The sequence below is a fragment of the Peromyscus eremicus genome, chromosome 22 (assembly GCF_949786415.1).
Source record: "Peromyscus eremicus chromosome 22, PerEre_H2_v1, whole genome shotgun sequence".
In the NCBI taxonomy this organism is placed as follows: Eukaryota; Metazoa; Chordata; class Mammalia; order Rodentia; family Cricetidae; genus Peromyscus; species Peromyscus eremicus.
Window position 1 is genome coordinate 42810923 of NC_081437.1, and position 21669 is coordinate 42832591.

The 21669-nt window shown below is 37.4% G+C and overlaps 1 protein-coding gene across 3 annotated transcripts in view; it reads left to right on the top strand.

The window, feature by feature from the left end:
- The window catches only part of Sh3yl1 (SH3 and SYLF domain containing 1), a 49089-nt gene extending 27795 nt beyond the window's left edge, over window positions 1–21294 (top strand). For 2 of the 3 annotated variants that reach the window (XM_059248606.1, XM_059248605.1), the window contains 6 exons: window positions 343–455; window positions 1198–1326; window positions 2905–3067; window positions 4013–4091; window positions 19970–20026; window positions 20944–21294. In XM_059248606.1, coding sequence (XP_059104589.1) covers window positions 343–455; window positions 1198–1326; window positions 2905–3067; window positions 4013–4091; window positions 19970–20026; window positions 20944–21134 — 732 coding nt within the window. In that variant the 3' untranslated portion in view covers window positions 21135–21294. The remainder of the gene's footprint in view (window positions 1–342; window positions 456–1197; window positions 1327–2904; window positions 3068–4012; window positions 4092–19969; window positions 20027–20943) is intronic. The other variant, XM_059248607.1, reaches the window with a different exon arrangement.
- Window positions 21295–21669: the final 375 nt, after the last annotated feature.

Sequence of the window (21669 nt, forward strand, 5' to 3'; positions counted from 1 at the left end):
TCTGTATAAGGCTGGCTGCTGGCCTTATCTATTCAAAATAATGGTATCCCATCCATATCTGGCTATCTACATTGAAAGTTTGCATTATATATGGTATAGCTGAATTTAAATCAACATGTGTTTTATGCAATATTTAGGTGTGGCTGTTTTATTGGTGGGGGGTACTCTTGTTTGTTGAGACAGTAGACTTGCTAGCAGTCTGGAATTTGATATGTAGCCCAGGATGGCCTTGAACACACAGAGATAGACCTGCCTATTCCTCCCAAGTGCAAGGATTAAAGATATACACCACTACATCAGGCAGTATGGCTGTTTATAAATGAGTGGGTTTCTACATTTCAGGTATCGGATTTGGTGATAATTCTGAATTATGACAGAGCAGTAGAAGCCTTTGCAAAGGGCGGAAACCTGACACTTGGAGGGAATTTTACTGTAGCAGTTGGGCCCCTGGGCAGGTAAGTAAACACATACCAAACTATAAAGACTTAAAAAGGTTTTTGTATTATGAAGAAATGTGAATTAAAATGAACAAATGTAATTTCTACAATTGCCATATGATTAAAGGTCTCTTAAACTAGAAAAAGAAAACAGTGAGTAAAATAAACTCTGAGCCCAGAACACATGAGAAAAAAATAAAGTTTTTCACATGCACATTGAATTGACCTAAAATTTACACTAGTTTTGACGAAGCTAAGTGTAGTCAGTTTTTATTAACTGATAAAGGGCATCGGTGTTCTAGAATTTTTTAAAAAAGATTTTCCTCAAATTAAATAATTAGAATGTGAAATGGTTGGATCTTTTGAGGAGTGTTTATAACAGTGTAATTTTATTTTCCTCCCCTGTTAATGAAACTATTCTTGGGTTAGTAATCATGCTAGAGAATTAGAAATGCTACTTATTTATGTAAATTAAACAGTAAACCATCTGAAAATGTTCTATGTAAGAAGAATCCATACTCTTAGCACTCTTGGGATGTGTTCCTCTGGTTGAGAGGGCTAGCTCTCAAGTCTCTCTCCAGTGCATTCCCACCAGGCCACCAGCCCTTCTACAGCAGTTCCATGCGATATGTTCTCCCACGGCTGCCTTCTCTCCAAGCCACATTAAAACTCTAGCTTAGCCAAAGAAAAACATGGCCTAGGAAGACAGGCCTTGTGGCCAAGTGATGAGCAGTCATTCTGGTTCTGCCATCTTTTGTAGGAACCTGGAAGGAAACGTGTCCCTGAGGAGCTCTGCAGCTGTCTTCACTTACTGCAAATCCAGGGGCCTCTTTGCTGGCATTTCCCTGGAAGGAAGCTGTTTGATTGAAAGGAAAGAAACTAATCGGAAGTAAGTTCATGCAGTGTGACTTTGACTGATTTTTTAAAATGTGTGATGAGAAGATAATACTTCAAAATTTGTCATCATTTAGGAGTTTACAAGTACACATATAATCATTTAAATGCAGCAAGATCTATATTTAAAACTTTTAAGATGAAATTGGTATTGCTTGGAACTGGGGAGATGTCACAGCAGTTAAGGGCACTCGTTGCTCTTACAGAGGACCTAGGTTTGTTCCCAGCACCCACATGCTGGTTCATAACCACCAACCGTAATTCCAGTTCCAAGGGATAAAACTCCTTCTTCTTACCTTTAGAGCACCAGGTAATCATGTGGTGCACATAGATACACACAGACAAAAGACATAAAATATAATAAAAATAAGTTAAAAAGTAGTATATGCTTGTGAAAATAAAACTTAGAAAAAAATAAAACATGTTACAATTTTCTTACTAATACTTTCAACTACCCCCTCTTCTTCCTTAATCTTCTTTTGCTAAATAAGATTATAATCATGACATGTATTAATTGTAAATTTTTTTTTGCTTAGCATTATAATAAGCACAACCATAAGTTGATGACCAGACAACATTCAACTAGGTGACAATATGACATTATCGTACATTGTAGTGAGCACAGCAAATAATCTGTGGTTAATTAGAAGTGCCTCACAGTGGAAGATTTTCTGTCACCACACTGGATTTGTATTCTTCCATATAAAATAGATACCAGTTTTGATTCAAAACCCAATTTGATCTTTAAAATATTTGTTGCTATCTCAGAGCTTCTTTAATTTTGTGTCTAGATAGTTTTGTTTTGTTTTTGTTTTTTCTCAAGTGGGTCTTAGAAATCAAACCGACAGATATCAGAATCACTAGCCCAAGGGAGCCAATGTCTTGGTGACCCACAGGGCCCTACCAGTAGGACAGACATTCCACTGAAGGAGTGAATGTTTACACCAATTTTCCCAAGAGTATAATATTATGCTGCTATCTTGCATATAACAGAACTAGTCTGAATGAAGAAAATTAAGGTTTGCAAAAGTCTTCATCCTATAGAAGCAAGAGTCATGTGTCCATCCATTATGGTTTCATGAATTTGAGAATGCTTTTAAAAACTCATAATTTTAGGTGTTTGGCAGTCTTCTCCCTAAAGCTCAGCTAAATCTTAGATAATCTACAACAAATAGTCCCTTAAAGAACTGCAAGTCTTTCAAACTTGAAGGATAAATTTTAATTTTGATAAACATTTTAAATCACATAGCCATGTATAGTAATTGTTTTGTAGAAAAACATAAAGGTAACACTTACAAAAATATGTGTACTTTGTATGTTTATGTATTTCTATATAAATGTGTCTGTGTGTATATTGACATGCTTTTTGTATGAAGAAAAGTACATATCAATATTTATGTTCATTGATTTAGAAAGTGAACTTGGGGTGAATCTAAGAATAGACATGAGGTAAGTCTTGTGGTATCTGATGTATTTCATAAAAGTGGTTACACATATATGTGAATGTGCTATATTTACCTCCAAAGTACATCTGTATATGTTATAGAAGTGTTCCTAATTTTGTGCTTACTAGATTTTACTGTCAGGACATTCGAGCTTATGACATTTTATTTGGAGATGTTCCACGGCCTGCCCAAGCAGAAGATCTTTATGAAATTCTTGATTCCTTTACTGAAAAGTATGAAAGTGAAGGACAGCGCATCAATTTGAGGAAAGTAGCACGGGAGCAGAGGAAGGTACTGTGGAAAGACTTCCTGTTTTTCTCAGTGAACTGTCTTAGGACATACTATCTCTGATAGCAAGTTCCCATTGATATACTGAGCTTCTTTTATGATTCATTAATGTAAAGTCCTCAAAAATGTCCTACAGTTTTGACATTGTACATATTTTAAGAATAGTTTGTCTTCTATAATTTTATGTCTCGTAAGATGAAATCTGGTAATGTTAGAGAATCAATATTAGCTGTGCCTTTCTTCCTTTGGTCTCTAATTGAACTCTGTTGTACAGAGTGAAATTGAAGTATAGAGTTTAAGTTATCACTGCTTTTCTCTGCTGACTGTTCCCTGTGACCATATCAATGGACTTGCAGCCCCCTGCAGACCACACACAGATGTTAGAGGGGAGGGGCTAAGTGCAGGAGTGTACTAGACCACACACAGATGTCAGAGGGGAGGGGCTAAGTGCAGGAGTGTACTAGATCACACACAGATGTCAGAGGGGAGGGCCTAGGTGCAGGAGTATACTAGATCAACCCACAGCATAGTCTCACATCCAGTCCTGCACCATACATATCAGTTTCTGGGAGCCTAGATAATAAATGCAGAGGATAAAACCTGTTCAATAAACAGGTTAGAATGTAAAAGGAAAGAAAATATTTTTTTAATGAAAAAAATTATATAAAAAAAACAAAAACAGCTGGACAGTGGTGGCGCACGCCTTTAATCCCAGCCCTAGGGAGGCAGAGCCAGGCGGATCTCTGTGAGTTTGAGGCCAGCCTGGTCTACAGAGCAAGATCCAGGACAGGCACCAAAACTACACAGAGAAACCCTGTCTCAAAAAACCAAAAACCAAAAAAAAAAAAAAAAAAAAAAAAAAACCAGATTAGAGGTAAAATCATCCTAGTCTCATAAGTAAAAGAAGATTTTTTAAAAATTTTGTATATTTATTCTTGTATCTCACAGGCTAAAGAATTACCTCCAAAACCATCATCAAGACCACAGCAATCCCGAGCACCTGGCCAGCTGAATGCTGGCTCCCAGAGTAAGTGCTTCTACTGCAATGTAAATGTAACAATATTTAAGTAATCATTAAATATTAAGAAAACAGATAATATTGTTATATTTTAATATCAAATAGGAGAACTATGAGCATTTAAGAGAAAAATAAATGTTTAGCTTTTTCTAAGCCATAATATAGGCTTAGAAATATATATAGGCTTTTCCACTGTTGTAATTTGTGAAGACTTCTCTCACTCATAAGACTTTTTTTAAATCTACAATGAGATTTATATGTCATATAGGGCTTGAGAAATAACTCAGCAGTCAATAACACTCAGTGCTCTTGCAGCGGACCCCGATTCCATTCCTAGCAACCACAAAGCAGCTCAAAAACGTCTGTACCTCTAGTTCAATGGGATTGGACACCCTCTTCAGGTCTTTGTGGACAATGCACATATGTAGTTCACATACACATAGGCAAAACATTCATATAGATAAAATAAAAATAAAAGAATCTTTAAAAATTCAAATTATTTTGCTGTATTTTCCTAGGCACACAGGTCTCCAAGAAGTGTTTTTTAAACAAGGTGGAATTAACAAAAGCTATTGGGGTCCAGCCCCTCGATAGCCTTCTTCCAGAGTTCCAGAAGAGATGCTACCAGCAGCAGATTAATCTGAGGGATACTCTAATAAATCTATGTACATGAAACTCTTCAGTCCTTTCACTTTATTCTTTGAGTCCATTCTCTCTCTAAACAGCTTCTATTCTGCTCTCTTATTTAGATCCTTTCTTGCCTGGTTTCTCTCTACAATTTTTGCTGTTCCCTTTATGTGCTATCTTAATTCCTTCCTCTTTGTTCTGCCCCATCTAGGTTCCTATCCATCTAGTTCTTTACCTTAATCTTAGCTCCTCTCCCATCTCCTTCTTTCTCATCTTGTTCTTCCTCACCTCCCATCTTGTTCTTCTAGTTTTCTCTTCTATTCCTCCGGTCTAGTTAAATCTCTGAGGTTTACAGTTATATATCCATGCAATAGCAATGCTCTGGCTAAGGCAAAGTCACCAGACTTGAATTCCCTTCATGTCAAAAGGAGGGGCAATACGACCCACACAAAAGAGCAGTAATTGTCAGCTATCATTTGTAACCCAAAAGGGAAGTGACTAATGGGGGCTAAATTTGGTTAATATCTAAGCAAAGGGAATTTATGTGCTCAAACTATATTCTTAGAAGTGGTTAGTTGAAATGTTAAGAAGCTATAGAACCTATAAGTCATGAGTGAAAAATAAAACTGCCCTCTTTTTTCCTTCGGTCCCTTTATCTGTCCAAGCTATCTCAGCTCCTGTTGTTTTCTGGCAGGGCGGGGGAGTGCACTCAGTGGCTAGGTACCCTGAATAGCCTAGTCATAGCCTGAATGTACCCATAAGTAGAAACCCTTTAGTTCTGAGTTAATTGTTAAAGGTAGATCTAAAACTAGAGATAAGACTTTGGAAAGGTGAAGGTTAAGCTTAATTAGTTAATTAACGCATCTGCCAGGCCATCTCAAACAGATAGCTTGGATGCTTAAGTGTGTTCTTAGAGAGTCTGTGAGATATATCAGATAAGATACTTTCATTCATCCTTCCAGGGGTGGTCCTGGCCAGATTCTGCTAATTACGATAATTACAGAAAGGCCTGAAATTAGGGATTTTGACTGTGTCTATTGTAGCACAGTTGGAGAAAGTTATACAAATACTTTAATTGTGTAGGGGAAATTGTGCCCAATGAATGATAGAAAAGCTACCATAGCATACGAGAAATTCATAGCAAGAAACAGCTAATATTCAAAAGCTAATATCACCATGACTCCTTAAGACTTGGCTTCATCCTCTGGAAGGATTCTTAACTCTTCTAGGTATAGCTTTGTCATAATCAGCTGAACTGCTATTTCATATTTTTCTTGCGGCCCACAGCATGAAATTAAGTTTTATAAACACCCAGGTTTCCTCTTGTCATAATATCTTTTAATTTAAAAACTTTTTTAAGGCTTTCACATACAAATACTGTCTTTACATCATTCCACCCCTTTTTTTCCCCTCTAATTCCTCCTGTGTTTTTCCAACTCCTTTTCAAATTTATAATCTTTCTTCCTCTTTCATTTTTATTAGTTTTATTTGTGTATATGTACAGTTTTTACATCCCTTCCATCCTTCCCATAACGAATATATATGAATTCTATAATAGAAAGATTATAGAATCTTTCTAGCCCTTATTCTATGATGTTCCCTGTGCATTGTAGATATATCAACTAGGATTGAGTACCCAACAGTCAGTTGTCTGCATTTTGACCAGTAGTGACTATCTCTGTAATGGTTTCCATCTGCTGCAAAAAGAAGCCTTGATGAGTAACAAGAACTATACTTATCTATGGATATGTGTTTAGAATGCAGTTCAGAATTATACTGGCTTAGGAAAGTGGCCATAGTAGGTTCTTCTGTAAGGTCTATGACCTCATTAGCTATGGGTTGTTGACTCAGTTTCTAGTATCAGGCATGAATTCCCTTAAGCAAGGCTTAAGTCCAATTTGATGGCTGTTAGTTACCAGTAGCAATAATACCAGTTGCACCATAGGGAATATCTTACCAGGGTGGGCATTGTTTTAGGCCATAGACTTTACAGATAGGTAGGGCTTGCTTTTCTCCTTTGGCCAATATTCCTCAGGTATTCCTCAGGGAAGAAGTTACCAGGTCGATTCCAGCTCAGTTCCTCCAAGTCCTGTGTCCAAAGTGTGGTGTTTTCAGCAGTAAGGTCTTACTTTCAAGTTCTAGGAGACAGCAAAGGACAAATAGCCTGTAACATAATGTTATTGGAGGCTCTTGGAAGTGAGGATTCTCATACCCAGCATTGGGATGTCATTAACAAGTCTATGGATGGTTCTTGGAGAGATCATTTTCACCCCAAGTGTCATAACTTCATTTAAACTGTAAATATGTATATATGTGTGTATAAAATATTTATGTGTAGATGTATGCAAACATAAAATAGTGTTTCCCTATGGCTTAGTCAAATATCCTTAGTGTTATGTAACCTCCCTCCTGTCCTTTCTCTGTATTCCCTTCTCTCCCCAACCCCATTTTCCCATGTCCCCCTTCATAGTACCCATATCCTACTATCTCACTCTGTAGAGCGCTCTCCTGCACCCCATAGTTCCTTTTTTACTCTCCTGGTTTAAAGGCAGGTCTCTCCAGGATTCACAAATAAGGAGAACCATGTTGTCTTTCTAGGTATGGGTTGCCTCATTCAGTGTAATATTTTCTAGTTCCATCTGTTTGCAAATTTTGTGATTTCACTTCTTTCTGGACATATGCCAAAGAGTAGTATAGCTGGGTCGTATGCTAGATCTACTTTAGCTTTTAAGAAGTCTCCACACTGATTTCCATAGTGACTCTATCAGTTTGCAGTTCTACAACAGTGAATGGGGTTTCCCTTTTCCACACCTTCTCTAGCCTTTGTTGTCAATTGTTTTCTTGATCTTGGCCATTCTGTCTTGGGTAAGATGAAATATCAAAATAGTTTTAATTTGCATTTTTGTAATTATTAAGTATGTTGAACACTTAAAGATATTTCTTGGCCATTATTTTTCTTCTTTTGAGAACTTTTTGCTCTGATCCTTAGCCCACGTTTTAATTTGGTGGTTTGTTACTTTTATTCTTTGTTTTTTGAGTCTTTACATATTCTGGATATTAACCATCTATAAGATGTTTAGCTAATAAAGGTTCTCTCTGCTCTGTAGACTTTCTCATGATCGTTTCCTTTGCTGTACAGATACTCGAATAGTTTCATGAGGTCCTATTTGTCAGTTGATGATCTTAATTTCTGGGTAAAATGTAGTACTAGTCAAGAAATCCTTTCTTACTCATATATCTTATACATTCTGCTTATGTTTTCTTCTATCGGTTTCAGCATTTCAAGTTTCACATTGAGGTCTTTGATGCATCTGAAGCTCAGTTTTGTGCACTATGATAGATACTAGCCTAATTGCATTCTTCTACATGTAGACATCCAGTTTTCACCACAATATTTGTAGAGGAAAGTGTCTTTTTTTCCAGTGTGTATTTTTGGTATCTTTGTCAAATATTAGATAACCATAATCATGTACACACACATTTGGGTCTTCTATTTAGATGTTTGTTTTTACACTGGTGCCATGCTGTTTTTATCAATATATCTCTGTAATATAGCTTGAAATCTGGTGTGGTTATTTCTCCATTCTTTTGATCAAGATTACTTTGACTATCTAGGATCTTTTGTGACGCTGTATGAACTTGAGGACTTTTTTTTCTATTTCTGTGAAGAATGTAATAGGGATTTTGATTGCATTGAATCTTTAATTTGCTTTTGATAGAGTGGTATGGTAGTATTTTATTTGTACTGAAATGTGATTTTAATTGTATGTTAATAAATAAAGTTGCCTGGGGGTCAGAGCTATTAGAGCCATAGCAAGAGCCTTTAATCCCAGCACTTGGTAGACAGAGCTAGGTAGATCTCTTTGTGTTCAAAGATACAGCCAGCATTGGAGACACACACCTTTAATCTCAATACTAACCATAGAAGACCTGGAAGTCTCTACAGACAGGCAGTGACGAGGCAATCTTGTGTTTGGGTTTACAACCAATGAGAAGGCAGAACAGAACAGACTATATAAAGACAAACACACAGGAAGTAGGTCCTTTTTCGGAGAGCTCTCTTGGCTGAAGAGGATCGCTGAAGCAGGAAGGGTAAGGCTCTTAGCTCTGACCTCTTGGCTTTCTTCTCTGAATCGGCTCTGTGTTTCTTATTTAATAAGACGGTTGGTTACATCTACATTTGGTGCCCAACGTGACAAGAATCCATTAAAAACTGCTAGACTTGGCTTGGCGGCAGATCCGGTTTCCTGCCTGGGCGGCCGGCTCCCTAGCCTGGGCCAGGTCGGCTTGGCCTCAGGCCAGACTGACCATAGCCCCAATCGGTTAGCTTAAAGCCGGTGCTACAAACAAGTCAGGCCTGCCCTGCCAAACAGGGCCCCTGCCTGTAAAGCCAACGCACATGGTTGGAGCTTAAGGAAGCCAGAGCCAAGCCTTGACTCGACTCAAGAGGGAACACGTGGCTGGATTCAAGCTCTTAGGCAGAACTTGTGGCTACGTTTGCTCTCTCTCTCTCTCCCTCTCTCTCTCTCTCTCTGGATTCACACCTCGGACACTAGGTGGCTGTTTTGACTTGGTAAGTCACTTAACATATCAAATATTTTAAAGGAAACTATTTAAAAGAGAAATTTTTTCCACATTAAAAAAATGGGTTTTCTGTGTACAATGGAAGAAAATTGGGCTTTGTTTGCAATTTTAGGCAGTCTGACAATGGAACAACTATATGAGAAGATTAATGTTGATCGAATTATGCAGTTTATTACTATGCTTATCCTCATTTTACTATTTAAAAAGATAGTCAATTTAAGTGCCAGGATGACAGCTTTAGAAAAACTTGTTAAACCAGTAAAAATTCAGACAGAAGGAATTAACAGTGAAGTTGTTTCAAGATTGGATCATAAGGTTACAGAAAGAAAGCCTGTTTTCACACAGTCACCCTTAATTTATCCAGTAACCGTACAGCAGTTGCCTAATCAAATGACTACACAAAATATTTGGGCTCCAATTGAAATGTTAGATTTACGAAGGTTTAAGGAGGCAATAGTATCTTACGGCATGCACTCCCCATATGTAAAGCAAATGTTAAACTCCTGGTCAACATATAATAGGATTGTACCACAGGACTGGCGGGAGCTGGCACAAGCTGTTCTGGAACCCAGTCAAAGGCTTCAGTGGCTAACTTGGTTCAAGGATGAAGCTAAAAACATAGAAAAACAATGGAGGGATAAAGGAATACAAGTCTGCCAGGATCAGCTTATTGGAGAAGGCCAATATGCTTCAGTACAAACACAAGGTTTATATGATGTCCAAACCCTAATTTTATGTCGAACAGCAGCCTTGAATGCATAGGACAGAGTTGAGGAACCAGGAAAAAAAACTGAGTCATTTACAAAGGTTATACAAGGCCCAAAAGAATCTTTCACAGATTTTTTACAAAGACTGGCTTCAGCAGAAAAGAGAATGGTCCCGGATTCAGAAGCTAGTCAGATAATAATTGAATCTTTGGCCTTTGAGAATGCGACTGCAGCATGCAAAAGAATAATCAGGCCATTAAAGGCAAGATCTGCACCTTTGGAAGATTGGATTAGAGACACAGTTAATGTTGAGGCTCATGACCATGATGATATGTGGGTAGGAGAAGCAATTTCAAAGGTTTGAGGAATGTTAGATGTTTTGGATGTGGAAAGCAAGGACATTTGAAAAGAGACTGTAAACAGGTCATTCCTAGAAACAATGTTTCTTCAAGGAACAATGGCAACAGAATGCCCCTTCCTTCTGGAGTATGCAGAAGGTGTGGTAAGGGAAAACACTGGACCAACGAATGTAGATCAACAAGGGACAGACAGGGTAATCCTTTGCCTCAGTCTTTGGGAAACTCCCAAAGGGGCCTCATGCAGGCCCCCATAGCAAATCCAGTTCAAACCTTTTCTGCAGCCGTAGAACCAACCCCTACTCAGAGCAATTAAATAACCAAATGCCTATTGGAATAAATCATGCTGGTCAGGATGATAAAACAGAGAATAGAAAATTCAGGAGAAAACATAAAGAAATTTTTGGCAAACTTCTATTAATGAACAAAGACCAAAATTAACGATAAAAATAAATGGTGTTTTGTTGTCTGGTCTGGTAGACACAGGTGCGGACGTTACCATAATTGCACCAGAATTTTGGCATCCAACTTGGCCTCTTCAGGAGGTAAACATTCAACTGTTAGGAATTGGGACATTATCTCAAGTGAAACAGAGTGCAAGATGGCTCGAATGTATAGGTCCAGAAGGACAGAGAGGAAAATTAAAACCATATGTGGCTAACGTAGCTATGAACCTGTGGGGTCGAGACTTGTTGCAACAATGGAATACTCAGATCAATATCCCTCCAATCTCAGAAACAAATCATAAACTAGCACATGTTTCTGCGAGAAATATTAGAAGGCATTATTCTGAGTGGTCACCAGCCATCCATATTATACAAGAACAGGGCACAACAACTGATGATCTTCCAAAGACACCAACAGCTCTACCTTTAAAATGGTTAACAGACAAGCCTGTATGGGTCCAGCAATGGCCTTTAACAACAGAGAAACTCCAGGCTTTAGAAGAGCTGGTAGAAGAACAGTTAAATGCTCAGCATATTGAAGAATCAACCAGCCCTTGGAATTCTCCTGTATTTGTTATTAAAAAGAAATCTGGTAAATGGAGAATGGTAACAGACCTTAGAGCAATTAACGAAGTAAAGTCATTCTACCAATCCGTGAGTGCAGAGGTCTTTCCAACTCTTAATGTTTTCATCTATCTCTTTCCTTAGAGACTTAAAGTTTTTGTTGTACGAGGTCTTTTACCTTCTTGGTTAGGTTTATTCCTAGATGTTTTAATTATTTTCATCTTTTCTTATGTATTGGTGTTTTGTTTGCATGTATGTGTGTGTACAATATGGGTACAGTACACATGGAGGCCAGAAGAGAGTGTTAGATCCCTGGGCCTGGAGTTAACAGGCAGTTGTGAGCTGCCTTATGGATACTGGGAATCAAATTTAGGTCCTCTGGAATAGCTGGCAGTTTTCTTATCCACTGAGCCATCTCTCTACACTCTTTTCTTTCCTTCTTTTTTGGTGTGTGTGTGTGTGTGTGTGTGTGTGTGTGTGTGTGTGTGTGTGTTTTGAGGCTATTGTGAATAGGAGTGTTTAAATGATCTCCTCAGGACGTTTGTTACTAGTATCTAAAAAGAATACTGATTTTTGTTAGTTGATTTTTTTTATCTTGCCAGTTTGTTGAAAAGTGTTGATCATTTCTAGAAATTCTGATGGAATTTTGGGAATCTCCTAATGTATAGTATCAAATCATCTATAAATATGGATAATTTGACTTATTTTTCCATTGGAATCCCTTTAATTTCCTTCTGTTGTCTTACTGCTCTAGCTAGGTTCCGATTGCTATTTTGAAAATGTGTGGAGATAGTGGACAGACCTGTCTCATTCCTAATTTTAATGAGGTTGCTTCAAGTTTTTCTACATTTGGATGATGTTGGCTATGGGTTTGTCATGTACAACCTTGATTAGGTTCAGGTGTGTACCCTCCTGGCCTACTATTTTTAGGATTTTCATTATGAAGGCATGTTGTTTTTTTGTCAAGGTCCTATTTTTGAAATGATAGTGTGATTTTTGTCTTTAAGTTCATTTGTGTGATTTATTACTTTTATTAACTTAAATATATTGAACTATTTCTGCATCTCAGAGGTAAAGCCAACTTAATTGTTATGGATGATCTTGTTTTATATAATCCTGTAATTGTTTTGCAATTATTTTGTTGAGGATTTTTGTGTCTATGTTCATCAGGGATATTGGCCTGTCATCTTCTTTGGTGCTGTATTTTTATTTAGTTTGAGCATTATAGTAATTCTTGATTTGTAGAAGGAGTTTGGAAGTGCTCCTCTGTTTCTATTGTTTTGAACAATTTAAGGAGTATTGGTTGTAAATCTTCTTTGAAAGTCTGATAGACTTCTGCTGTGACTCCATCTGTCCTGGAATTTTTTTTTTTTTAAAGGCAGAAGACTTTTCATTACTTTTTTGATCTCCTCTTTTGGCTATGTATTTGTTTAGGCTGTTGATCTCTTCTTGGTTTAATTTAAGTGGTTTGGATGAACCTAGAAATTTGTCCATTTTTAAATTTTTCTAACTTAATGGACTATGGATTTTTAAACTATTTCCTTATAATCTGAATTTCTCTGATGTCTATATGGTAGTATTTCACTGTACATCTCTGATTCTATTAATTTGGGTTATCTCTTTCTTTTGATTAATTGGGCCTAGGATTTGTTAATCATATTTATCTTCTCAAAAAACCAGATCTTAGATTTATTGATTCTTTGTATTATTTTATTTGTTTCTGTTTCATTAATTTATGCTCTGGTTTTACTTTTTGTTTGTTTATTTGGTTTGGTTTGGTTTTTTGAGACAGGGTTCCTCTGTGTAGCCCCATCTGTCCTGGAACTCACTTTGTAGACCAAGCTGATCTTGTACTGAGAGATATGCCTGCCTCTGCCCTCCAAGTGCTGGGATTAAAGAAGTGAGCCACCACCATCTGGCTTATGCTCTGGCTTTTAATATTCCTTGTCCTCTATTGTGTTTGGGTTTGATTTATTCTTGCTTTTCCAAATTCTTGAGTTGAATCATTTAAGTCGTCTATTTGTATTTTTCCTGACACTTTAATGTAGGTGCTTAGAGCTATAAATTTTACTCTTAGGACTGCTTTTATTTTTTATTGTCTTTATTATTTATTGTCTTAAAATTTTAATTAAAATATAATCACATAATTACCTCCTCTTCATTTCCTCCTGGCCTCCACTACCTTTCAAATTGATGAGCTCGTAATCTTCCATCATTATTGTTATATATAAAAATAAATATGGAAATACAAGCTGCTGTGTCTGACTTAGGCTTTTATCTCTGTGGAATATTAATTCTCCTTCAGCATTCACTAATTGTTTGTAGCTTTTCATTCAGATAGAGGTGGGGCCCCATGTTATCTACCCCCATCCATATTGGCATTTCTACTGGGATTATCATTTTTCTAGTCTTGCTTAAACAGCCATATTAATTGAGATTTTGTGTATATGGCTTCCCTGTCATCTAGAAAACACAATCTTGCAGCAGATATCATGGTCTTCTGGCCCTTACACTCTTTCCACTCCTTCCACAGTGCTCTCTGAGCCTTAGGTGTAGGAGATGTGTTGTAAATATATCAATAAGCTCTAAGCATTCCATAGTTAGTTTTTCTCTGAATTTTGACAAATTATGGATATCTATTATGGTCTTCTAAAGTGGGTGAGAAGTACTTATCTGTGGGTATAAAGAGAAGTATTTAGAATACAGTTAGGGATTATACTCATGTACTAAAGTGACAGTAGTAGGTTCTCCTCTGAGATCTATAACCTCACAAGCCGCAGGTATTCAAGCCACTGGGTTTACAACACCAGGCATGAATCCCCTCTTTTTTAGTAGGTCTTAAGTCCAATTAACAGCTGTTGGTTACCACCAAGACATGTATCTTGCCACGCTGATCATTGTTGCAGTTCTTAGGCTTAGGACAGCTTTTTTTTTTTTTTTTTTTTTTTTTTTTTTTTTTTTGGTTTTTCGAGACAGGGTTTCTCTGTGTAGCTTTGCGCCTTTCCTGGAACTCACTTGGTAGCCCAGGCTGGCCTCGAACTCATAGAGATCCGCCTGGCTCTGCCTCCCGAGTGCTGGGATTAAAGGCGTGCGCCACCACCGCCCAGCCTTTAGGACAGCTTTTAAGTCCTGGATGCTTTGCTGTGTCATATTTTCATTTTTATTTAGTTCTAGGATTTTTAAAACTACTTTGTTTTCTTTTTTGACTGCATTTATCAGTAATGTGTAGTTTAATTTTCATGAGTTTGTGTACTGTCTTGTGATCAGATAGGATACAGGGAGTTACTTCCATTTTTTTGAATTTAAGATTTGTTTTATGTCTCAATAACTGTCTACTTTAGAGAAGCTTTCATATGCTGCTAAATAGAAAGTATATTCTTTGGTGTTTGGATTGAATATTCTGTAGATCTCTGTTAAGTCCATTTGATAAATGATGTCATTTAGTTCTGATGTTACTCTGTGTATCGTTTGCCCAGTTGGCCTGTTTTTTTTATGAAGATGAGTATTAAAATCACCTACTATTAATGAGTTGAAGTTAATCTTTATGAAACTGGATATGTCAGATATATATATCTATATATACATATATATGTATATATATAGTTGATAATGTCTTCTGAGTTAATTATGCCCAGATTAGAATGAAGTGTCCTTCTTTTTCTCTTCTGATTCATTTATTTGGGGTCTATTTTGTCAGATATTAAGATAGTGACCCCTACTTGCTTCCTGGCCCCATTTGATTGGCATTCTTTTTTCATCCTTTCCCTTTAAGATAGTGCCTGTCCTTGAAGGTGAGATGAGTTTCTTATACACAAGAGACTAATGGGTTTTCTTTCTTAATCTGTTCAACTAACCTGTGTCTTTTGATTGGGAAGTTGAGGCCATTAGTGTTTAAAGTTACTGTTGAAAGGTGTGTATTGATTGCTGTCATTTTATTGTTTCTGATTTTCCTTGTGTATGTTCTGAGTTCTATTTTGTATTTCAGTAATTTTAGTCTCATTGGTTTTCTTTCTATAGTGTCATGGCTGTACTTATTCTTCTCTTTACTACAAAATATTGCTTCCAATATTCCCTGTCACTCTGGTTTGGTGGACATTAATTCTTTTAGTCTGTTTATATCATGGAATGATTTTCTTTCTCCTTTGAAGTGTGGTAGATAGTTTCCCTGGGTATAATAGTCTAGATAGGGATCCATTGTCTTTTAGATCCTAAAGTATATTGCTCTAAGTTCTGACTTTTAAAGTTTCCATTGAAAAATCGACTGTTACTCTGATGGGTTTTTCTGTATATATGACTTATGGTTGGTCTCTTGCAGCTTTCAGTACCCTTTTTTTGCTGTGTATACGTGTTTAGCTATAATACACTGTGGGGCATTTCTTTTCTGGCCCTGTCTACTTAATGTTCCTGGTGTGTACTGGCTGGTTTTGTGTGTCAACTTAGAGCAAGCTGGAATCATCATAGGAAGGAGCCTCAGTTGAGGAAATGCTTTGATAAGATCCAGCTGTAAGACATTTTCTCAATTATTGACCAGTGGAGGGGAGGGCCCAGCCTATGGTGGTTGGTGCTATCCCTGGGCTGACGGTCCTTAGTTCTATAAGGAAGCAGGCAAATTTGTGTGTCCTATGGTTCATCTAAGTAGTTCTTTTTTTTCCTATTTATTTTTTTTCTTTATTAAGAAATTTTCTACTCACTCTTCATGCTATACACAGACCACCCTCCTCCCTCTTCCCACTCCCCAGCCCTCTTTCCCAAGCCACCCCACATCCCCACATCCCTCAAATCAAGGTCTCCCATGGGGAGTCAGCAGAGCCTAGCTCACGGAGCCTAGGCAGGTCCAAGCCCCTTCCCACTGCACCAAGGCTGTGCAAGGTGTCACACCACAGGCACTGGATTCCCAGAAGCCTGCCCATGCACCAGGGACAGATCCCGATCCCTCTGCCTGGGTGCCCCCCAAACAGTTCAAGCCAAACAACTGTCTTCCATGTCCAGAAGGCCTAGTCCAGTCCCATGGGGGCTCCACAGCCACCAGTCCACAGTTCATGGGTTTCCACTAGTGTGGTCTGTCATCTCTGTCATCCTCCCATCATGATCTCGACGTCCCTTGCCTGCGGTATCTCTCCTCTCTCTCATCAATTGGATTCCTGGAACTCAGCCTGGTGCCTGGCCATGGATCTTTGTATCTGACTCCATCTGTCACTGGACAAAGGCTCTGTGATGACAGCTAGGTTTATTTGCTAGGCTGGTCACCAGAATAGACCAGTCCAGGCACCCTCTGGACCACTGCCAGCAGACCAAGGTGGGGTCAATCTTGTGGATTCCTGAGAGCCTCCCCGGCACCCTGCCTCTTCCTATTTCCATTCATCTAAGTAGTTCTTATTAGAGAACATTTCTATGGGACTAGTGGGTTTAGCGGGGCATAGGATACTGTACTGGCCTTTTATATTAATTGAGAGTTTTTTACATTGTGACCTGGTCATGTGGACTTCTTTCATTGGTTGTATGTCTGATGTGCCATTCTAGCCTACCTCAGGCTGGACTGGTACAGGAACTTGGAGACCAGAGCTAGGCCTGGAAATATACAAATGGTGTGGTGAGGTTTTAGAACTGAGGAAATTCACCAGAGAAAGATTGTTCAGGAACTATGTGGCAGGAGGTAGGGCTGGAAATAGTGCCAGCAGACAGGGTCTTTATGTTGGTTAGGTTTGGTCAATTTGACATAAACCTAGACATATCTGGGAAGAGGGAATCTTAATTGAGGAATTGGCCTGAGGCATGACTATGAGGGTTTTTAGTTTGTTTGTTTTGTTTTGTTTTTGATTGATGATTGATGTGGTAGAATCCAGACCATTATGGGCAGTCTCACTCCTGGAAAGGTCATCCTGGGAGGTATAAGAAAGGTAGTTGGCCGTTGAACATGTTCCTAAGAGCAAGCAAGCAAGTTAGCAGCTTTCCTCCATGGTTCCTGTTGACGTTTCTGTCTACTTCCTGACCTGACTTTCCCTTAATGATTGAGTGTGACCAGGGCATGTAAGCCAAATACACCTTTCCTTCCTAAGTTTCATTTGGTAATATTGTTTATCACAGTAGTAGAAGGTGAAGTAGGACAGTCTGTCATCACTGTTTTTTTTGTTGTTGTTGTTTTGTTTTTGGTTTTTTGGTTTATTTCAAGACAGGGTTTCTCTGTAGACCAGGCTGGCCTAGAACTCACAGAAATCCGCCTGCCTCCACCTCCTGAGTGCTGGAATTAAAGGTGTGCACCACCAATGCCTGGCTCTGTCATCACTTTTTAATGACACTTAAATATTAGAATTGTGTTTTTCATGTATATAGTTTATTAGCAAATGGATTATATTAAATGTATACTACAGTGGGTAATATTTCATAGAATGGAACACAAAGGTGTTTGTACCTTGGATTTTGCCCTTCAAGAATTTTCAGTTTTAGAAAACCAATATTACATGTTAAAATGCAACTACTATCAGTAGAAGAAAGAATAGAATAAATAGCAATGTTTTTATGAGCACAGCAGGCTTGTCCCTAGTCCCACTTTTATGTTCCAATTCCGTTTTCTTTTATTTTTAGCCCAGGTTCGTCACTCATATTGCTTCCTGACATTCCTTATCACAAACATTACCATCTTCATTTACCACCTCAAAAGTTCTCCACAATGAATACCTTCAACCACATATGTTTCCAAGCATATAATACACCCCCTAACGTTCTCCTACTGCCTGTCATAGCTCTTGCATACCTCACTTGTGTTTGTGTTAGAACATTTTGAAGTGTTTCTCAGGCAAGGATAATTGTCTTTCTTCGTTAACAGGATCATGTTCAACCCTATATGTTAGTGAATTTAAATTTCTTCATATATTTTTTGGAGTTTTAGATTTACTTTTTTAATGAAAAATTCATTTTATTGGTCAGGGTTTTTTCTATGGTGTATTTATTGCTTAAATTGTGAAAATATTTGTATTCTAAAGGCTTTGTCATTTGGGTTTGGTGTATTCAACATTTATCGTGGGTATATGTTCATGTATTTTACTTACCACATAAAAGTTTTAATTGTTATGTGAAATATGTCTGTCGTCTGTAGTACAAATTCTAATTGGTCTTAATAATAAAAACCTGGAGTCAGATGTTAGGATGAAAGCTGATAGGTCAGAGAAGCAGAGCAGCCACAGTCACTTCTTACCTCACCAGCTACTCAGCTGAAAGGGGCTTAACTCCAGTCTCCGCCTCACCTTATCACTTCCTCTCTCCACCGAGCCATATCACCTCCTGTTTCCTCCTCACAAGTGCTGGGATTAAAGGTGTGTGCCATTACTGCCTGGCCTATATCATTAACTAGTGGCTAGCTCTGCCCTCTCTCTGATCTCCAGGCAAGCTTTATTTGTTAGAGCACAAACAAAATATCACCACAGCCCCGTACTTTTTATAGATTCATATTTTTTAAATCATGACCAAGAAGGTCTTCCTACCTTGTGTTGAAATACTGTATTCAGTTCCTTGAAGTTTCTTGTGATAGTGTTAATGTCTAATTTAGGGATACTATTTTTCAAATACTTTGAGATCATTTTGTTGATTCTCTCTTCCTTTATCAATATGTAAATCAAAACAATGTTAAATACCTTTATTCACTCTATAACATTTGGATTTTCACCTATTGTCTTATCTGTATATTAATTTTCACTGTTTCATAATCTCTCCTTGCTGTGCTTTCTATTTATAGAGATGTTATTTCATGTCAGTAAAATTTTTAGTTTCATTTGTCTTTTCATTTAGATTTCTTTCCTGGTATAGTAGAGTCATGGTTCCCATTTCCATTTCAGAGTTGAGGAAATCTTAGTTGGCATATGTTTATCTAATATATGGTAATCTACCCAAAATTATTTCTATTCAGTTTCTTCAAGTAGGTTCTCCTGGGATATCTATATCACCTTCCTTTTCTATATCTTTATATTCATGTGGAGAGAAGTGATTTTGAGACAGCATTTCCTGATCTCTAGTTTATGGAGGAATTTCTCAGGGCCAGCCTAGCTGAGAGCATGGAAATATTGTTTAAAGGTTGAAAGTGGGTGCTGTACATTCTTTCTACTAGGAAAGGCCTGTTGATTTTCTTTAATTGGCCATAGTAGGATTCAGATCAGTGTGGTTTATAGTCTCTAATTCAGAAGCAGAAATATGATTATTTAATTTAAATAATTGGTATTCATAATGTGTTGTAAGCATGTCCCGTATGACTATTTAAATTTATCCTGAACTTCAGATATCTATGAGAAGCTATACAGTGGCTCATCTACATGATGTCTGAAATTATCTTAAGGGTTAAACAAGAGTGAATGTTTAGAGATCCCTATGTGGGGCTGCAACCTTGCTTGCTAAATTGTTCTGTGGTTGCTTCTGGAACTGTGCATGGAGCAGTATCAGGCACTTCAGGTACTTTTGCCTTGTACATAGTCTTTGCAGGGTATTTAGGCATCTCTCAGTTTATAGCCTGGCCCAATAGTGTAAACCTTTAGCAGGGTCAGGATTTGATGTTTTGTGTGTTTTATATACTGTAATAAGCTTTTAAATCTTCCCCTATTTTATTTTTATTTTAACAGGTAATGGAAATGAATATAAGCTATATCCTGAGCTTTCTAGCTATCATGAGAAAACTGGTAAGTAACAAGCTATTGTTTAAAAATGATTTATAACCACCCTACAATCACAAAATTTCCAGGTAATTTATAAGTTATGAAAATATCTAGGAAAGTGTTCAGGACTCTATTCATGGGATTTTTAAAGAGTAAGTTTAATTGTAAATATTCATTAGTGACAAATGGTATGCTTTTGTTCTCTGATAGGCTTTGAGAGACCAATGGAGACTATGCAGGAGCAAGCATTACCATTGCCAGCCCATGGTTTTCTAGTAAAAATATTTCTCAACTTATTTTACTTAAATATTCCTTAGAAATTTTTCTTGAAAGAATTAAGCACTTTAAAAAAAAAAGTGAATTGAACACACATTGAGGCCAAAGATTAAAGCGCCATTAATTTAATGTCCTAAACTTTTACAACTAAAGTCTTCAAATTATGTGTTACTGGATTTATAAACTATTGAAAAATTAGCCATTTTGTGTAAGTTTAAAGAATATTGTCAAAAAATCGGGTAATCAAAATTTTAAATATTGTCATATAGATAAAAATATTTTAAATGTCTTTCTAGGTTTTCTAGAAACTAGATTTCTGCTGTTCTGGGTTTTCATGCTTCCCACTGTGATCCTATGGCACTGGTCCTGTTGTAAAGCAGTGTCCACACACAAGGCATTTGTGGAGGCCAAAAGCCAACTTCTAGGAGTCAGTTCTCTCCTTCTACCATATGGATCCTGGGAATCTGTCTTAGTCTTTCATCTTTTGAAAGGAGAAAATTCTAAGTTTAATAATGTGAACATTGCAGGGATTGAGCAGTGTGGGTTCTGACACCCTTTAGGAAACCAAAAATTAAAAGCTAATCAATCATTTTCTATCTTAACAACCCATACTTCAACTTCTTTCCTAAAATAATTTACAATCCAATTACATTTTCTTGTTTTAGGTAGTTTGAATCAGCCAATAGAAGTGACAGCACTGTACTCTTTTGAAGGGCAACAGCCAGGTGATTTGAATTTTCAAGCCGGAGACAGAATCACAGTTATATCAAAGACGGACTCACATTTTGATTGGTGGGAAGGAAAACTTCGAGGTCAAACTGGAATTTTTCCAGCCAACTATGTAACTATGAATTAAAGTTCATGCTAGTTTGTTATTTGATAATTACACAAAAATATTTCTGCACAGACAGGATTCATTTATTTACATTAATCTATTTAAACACATCCTTGCTCTGCAAGTATTTTATCCAGTTGGAAAAGATTTTTCTCTGCATATAAATAAATGGTTAAATTAACGTGTTGCTAAACACTTTGTATTAACTTGATCTCATAAACTATTCTACAGTTGTCATCAACAATTTTTATGGTCATGTTTCCACTGACCCTTGAATAATCTGACTGCTTATTACCACAGTTTTAGTGTAAACAAAGCATGTCTGGGGAGCACTGCTCACTTTTATATGAACATGGGTCAACCTCTGAACATCTGGGTAGGGTAGAGGTTTGTTCTTTTCATTTAACAAAGTTTAGGTGATTAAATGAGCTTGTGAACATAAAGAATAGAAGGTTCCCACAGAGTAGAGGGGCCTCAGAGCCTTCAGGAAGAAAGGCTCTGTTTGTCTCCCACCCTGCCATGTTTTACTATCCATTCTCTCCCAAGACAAACCATA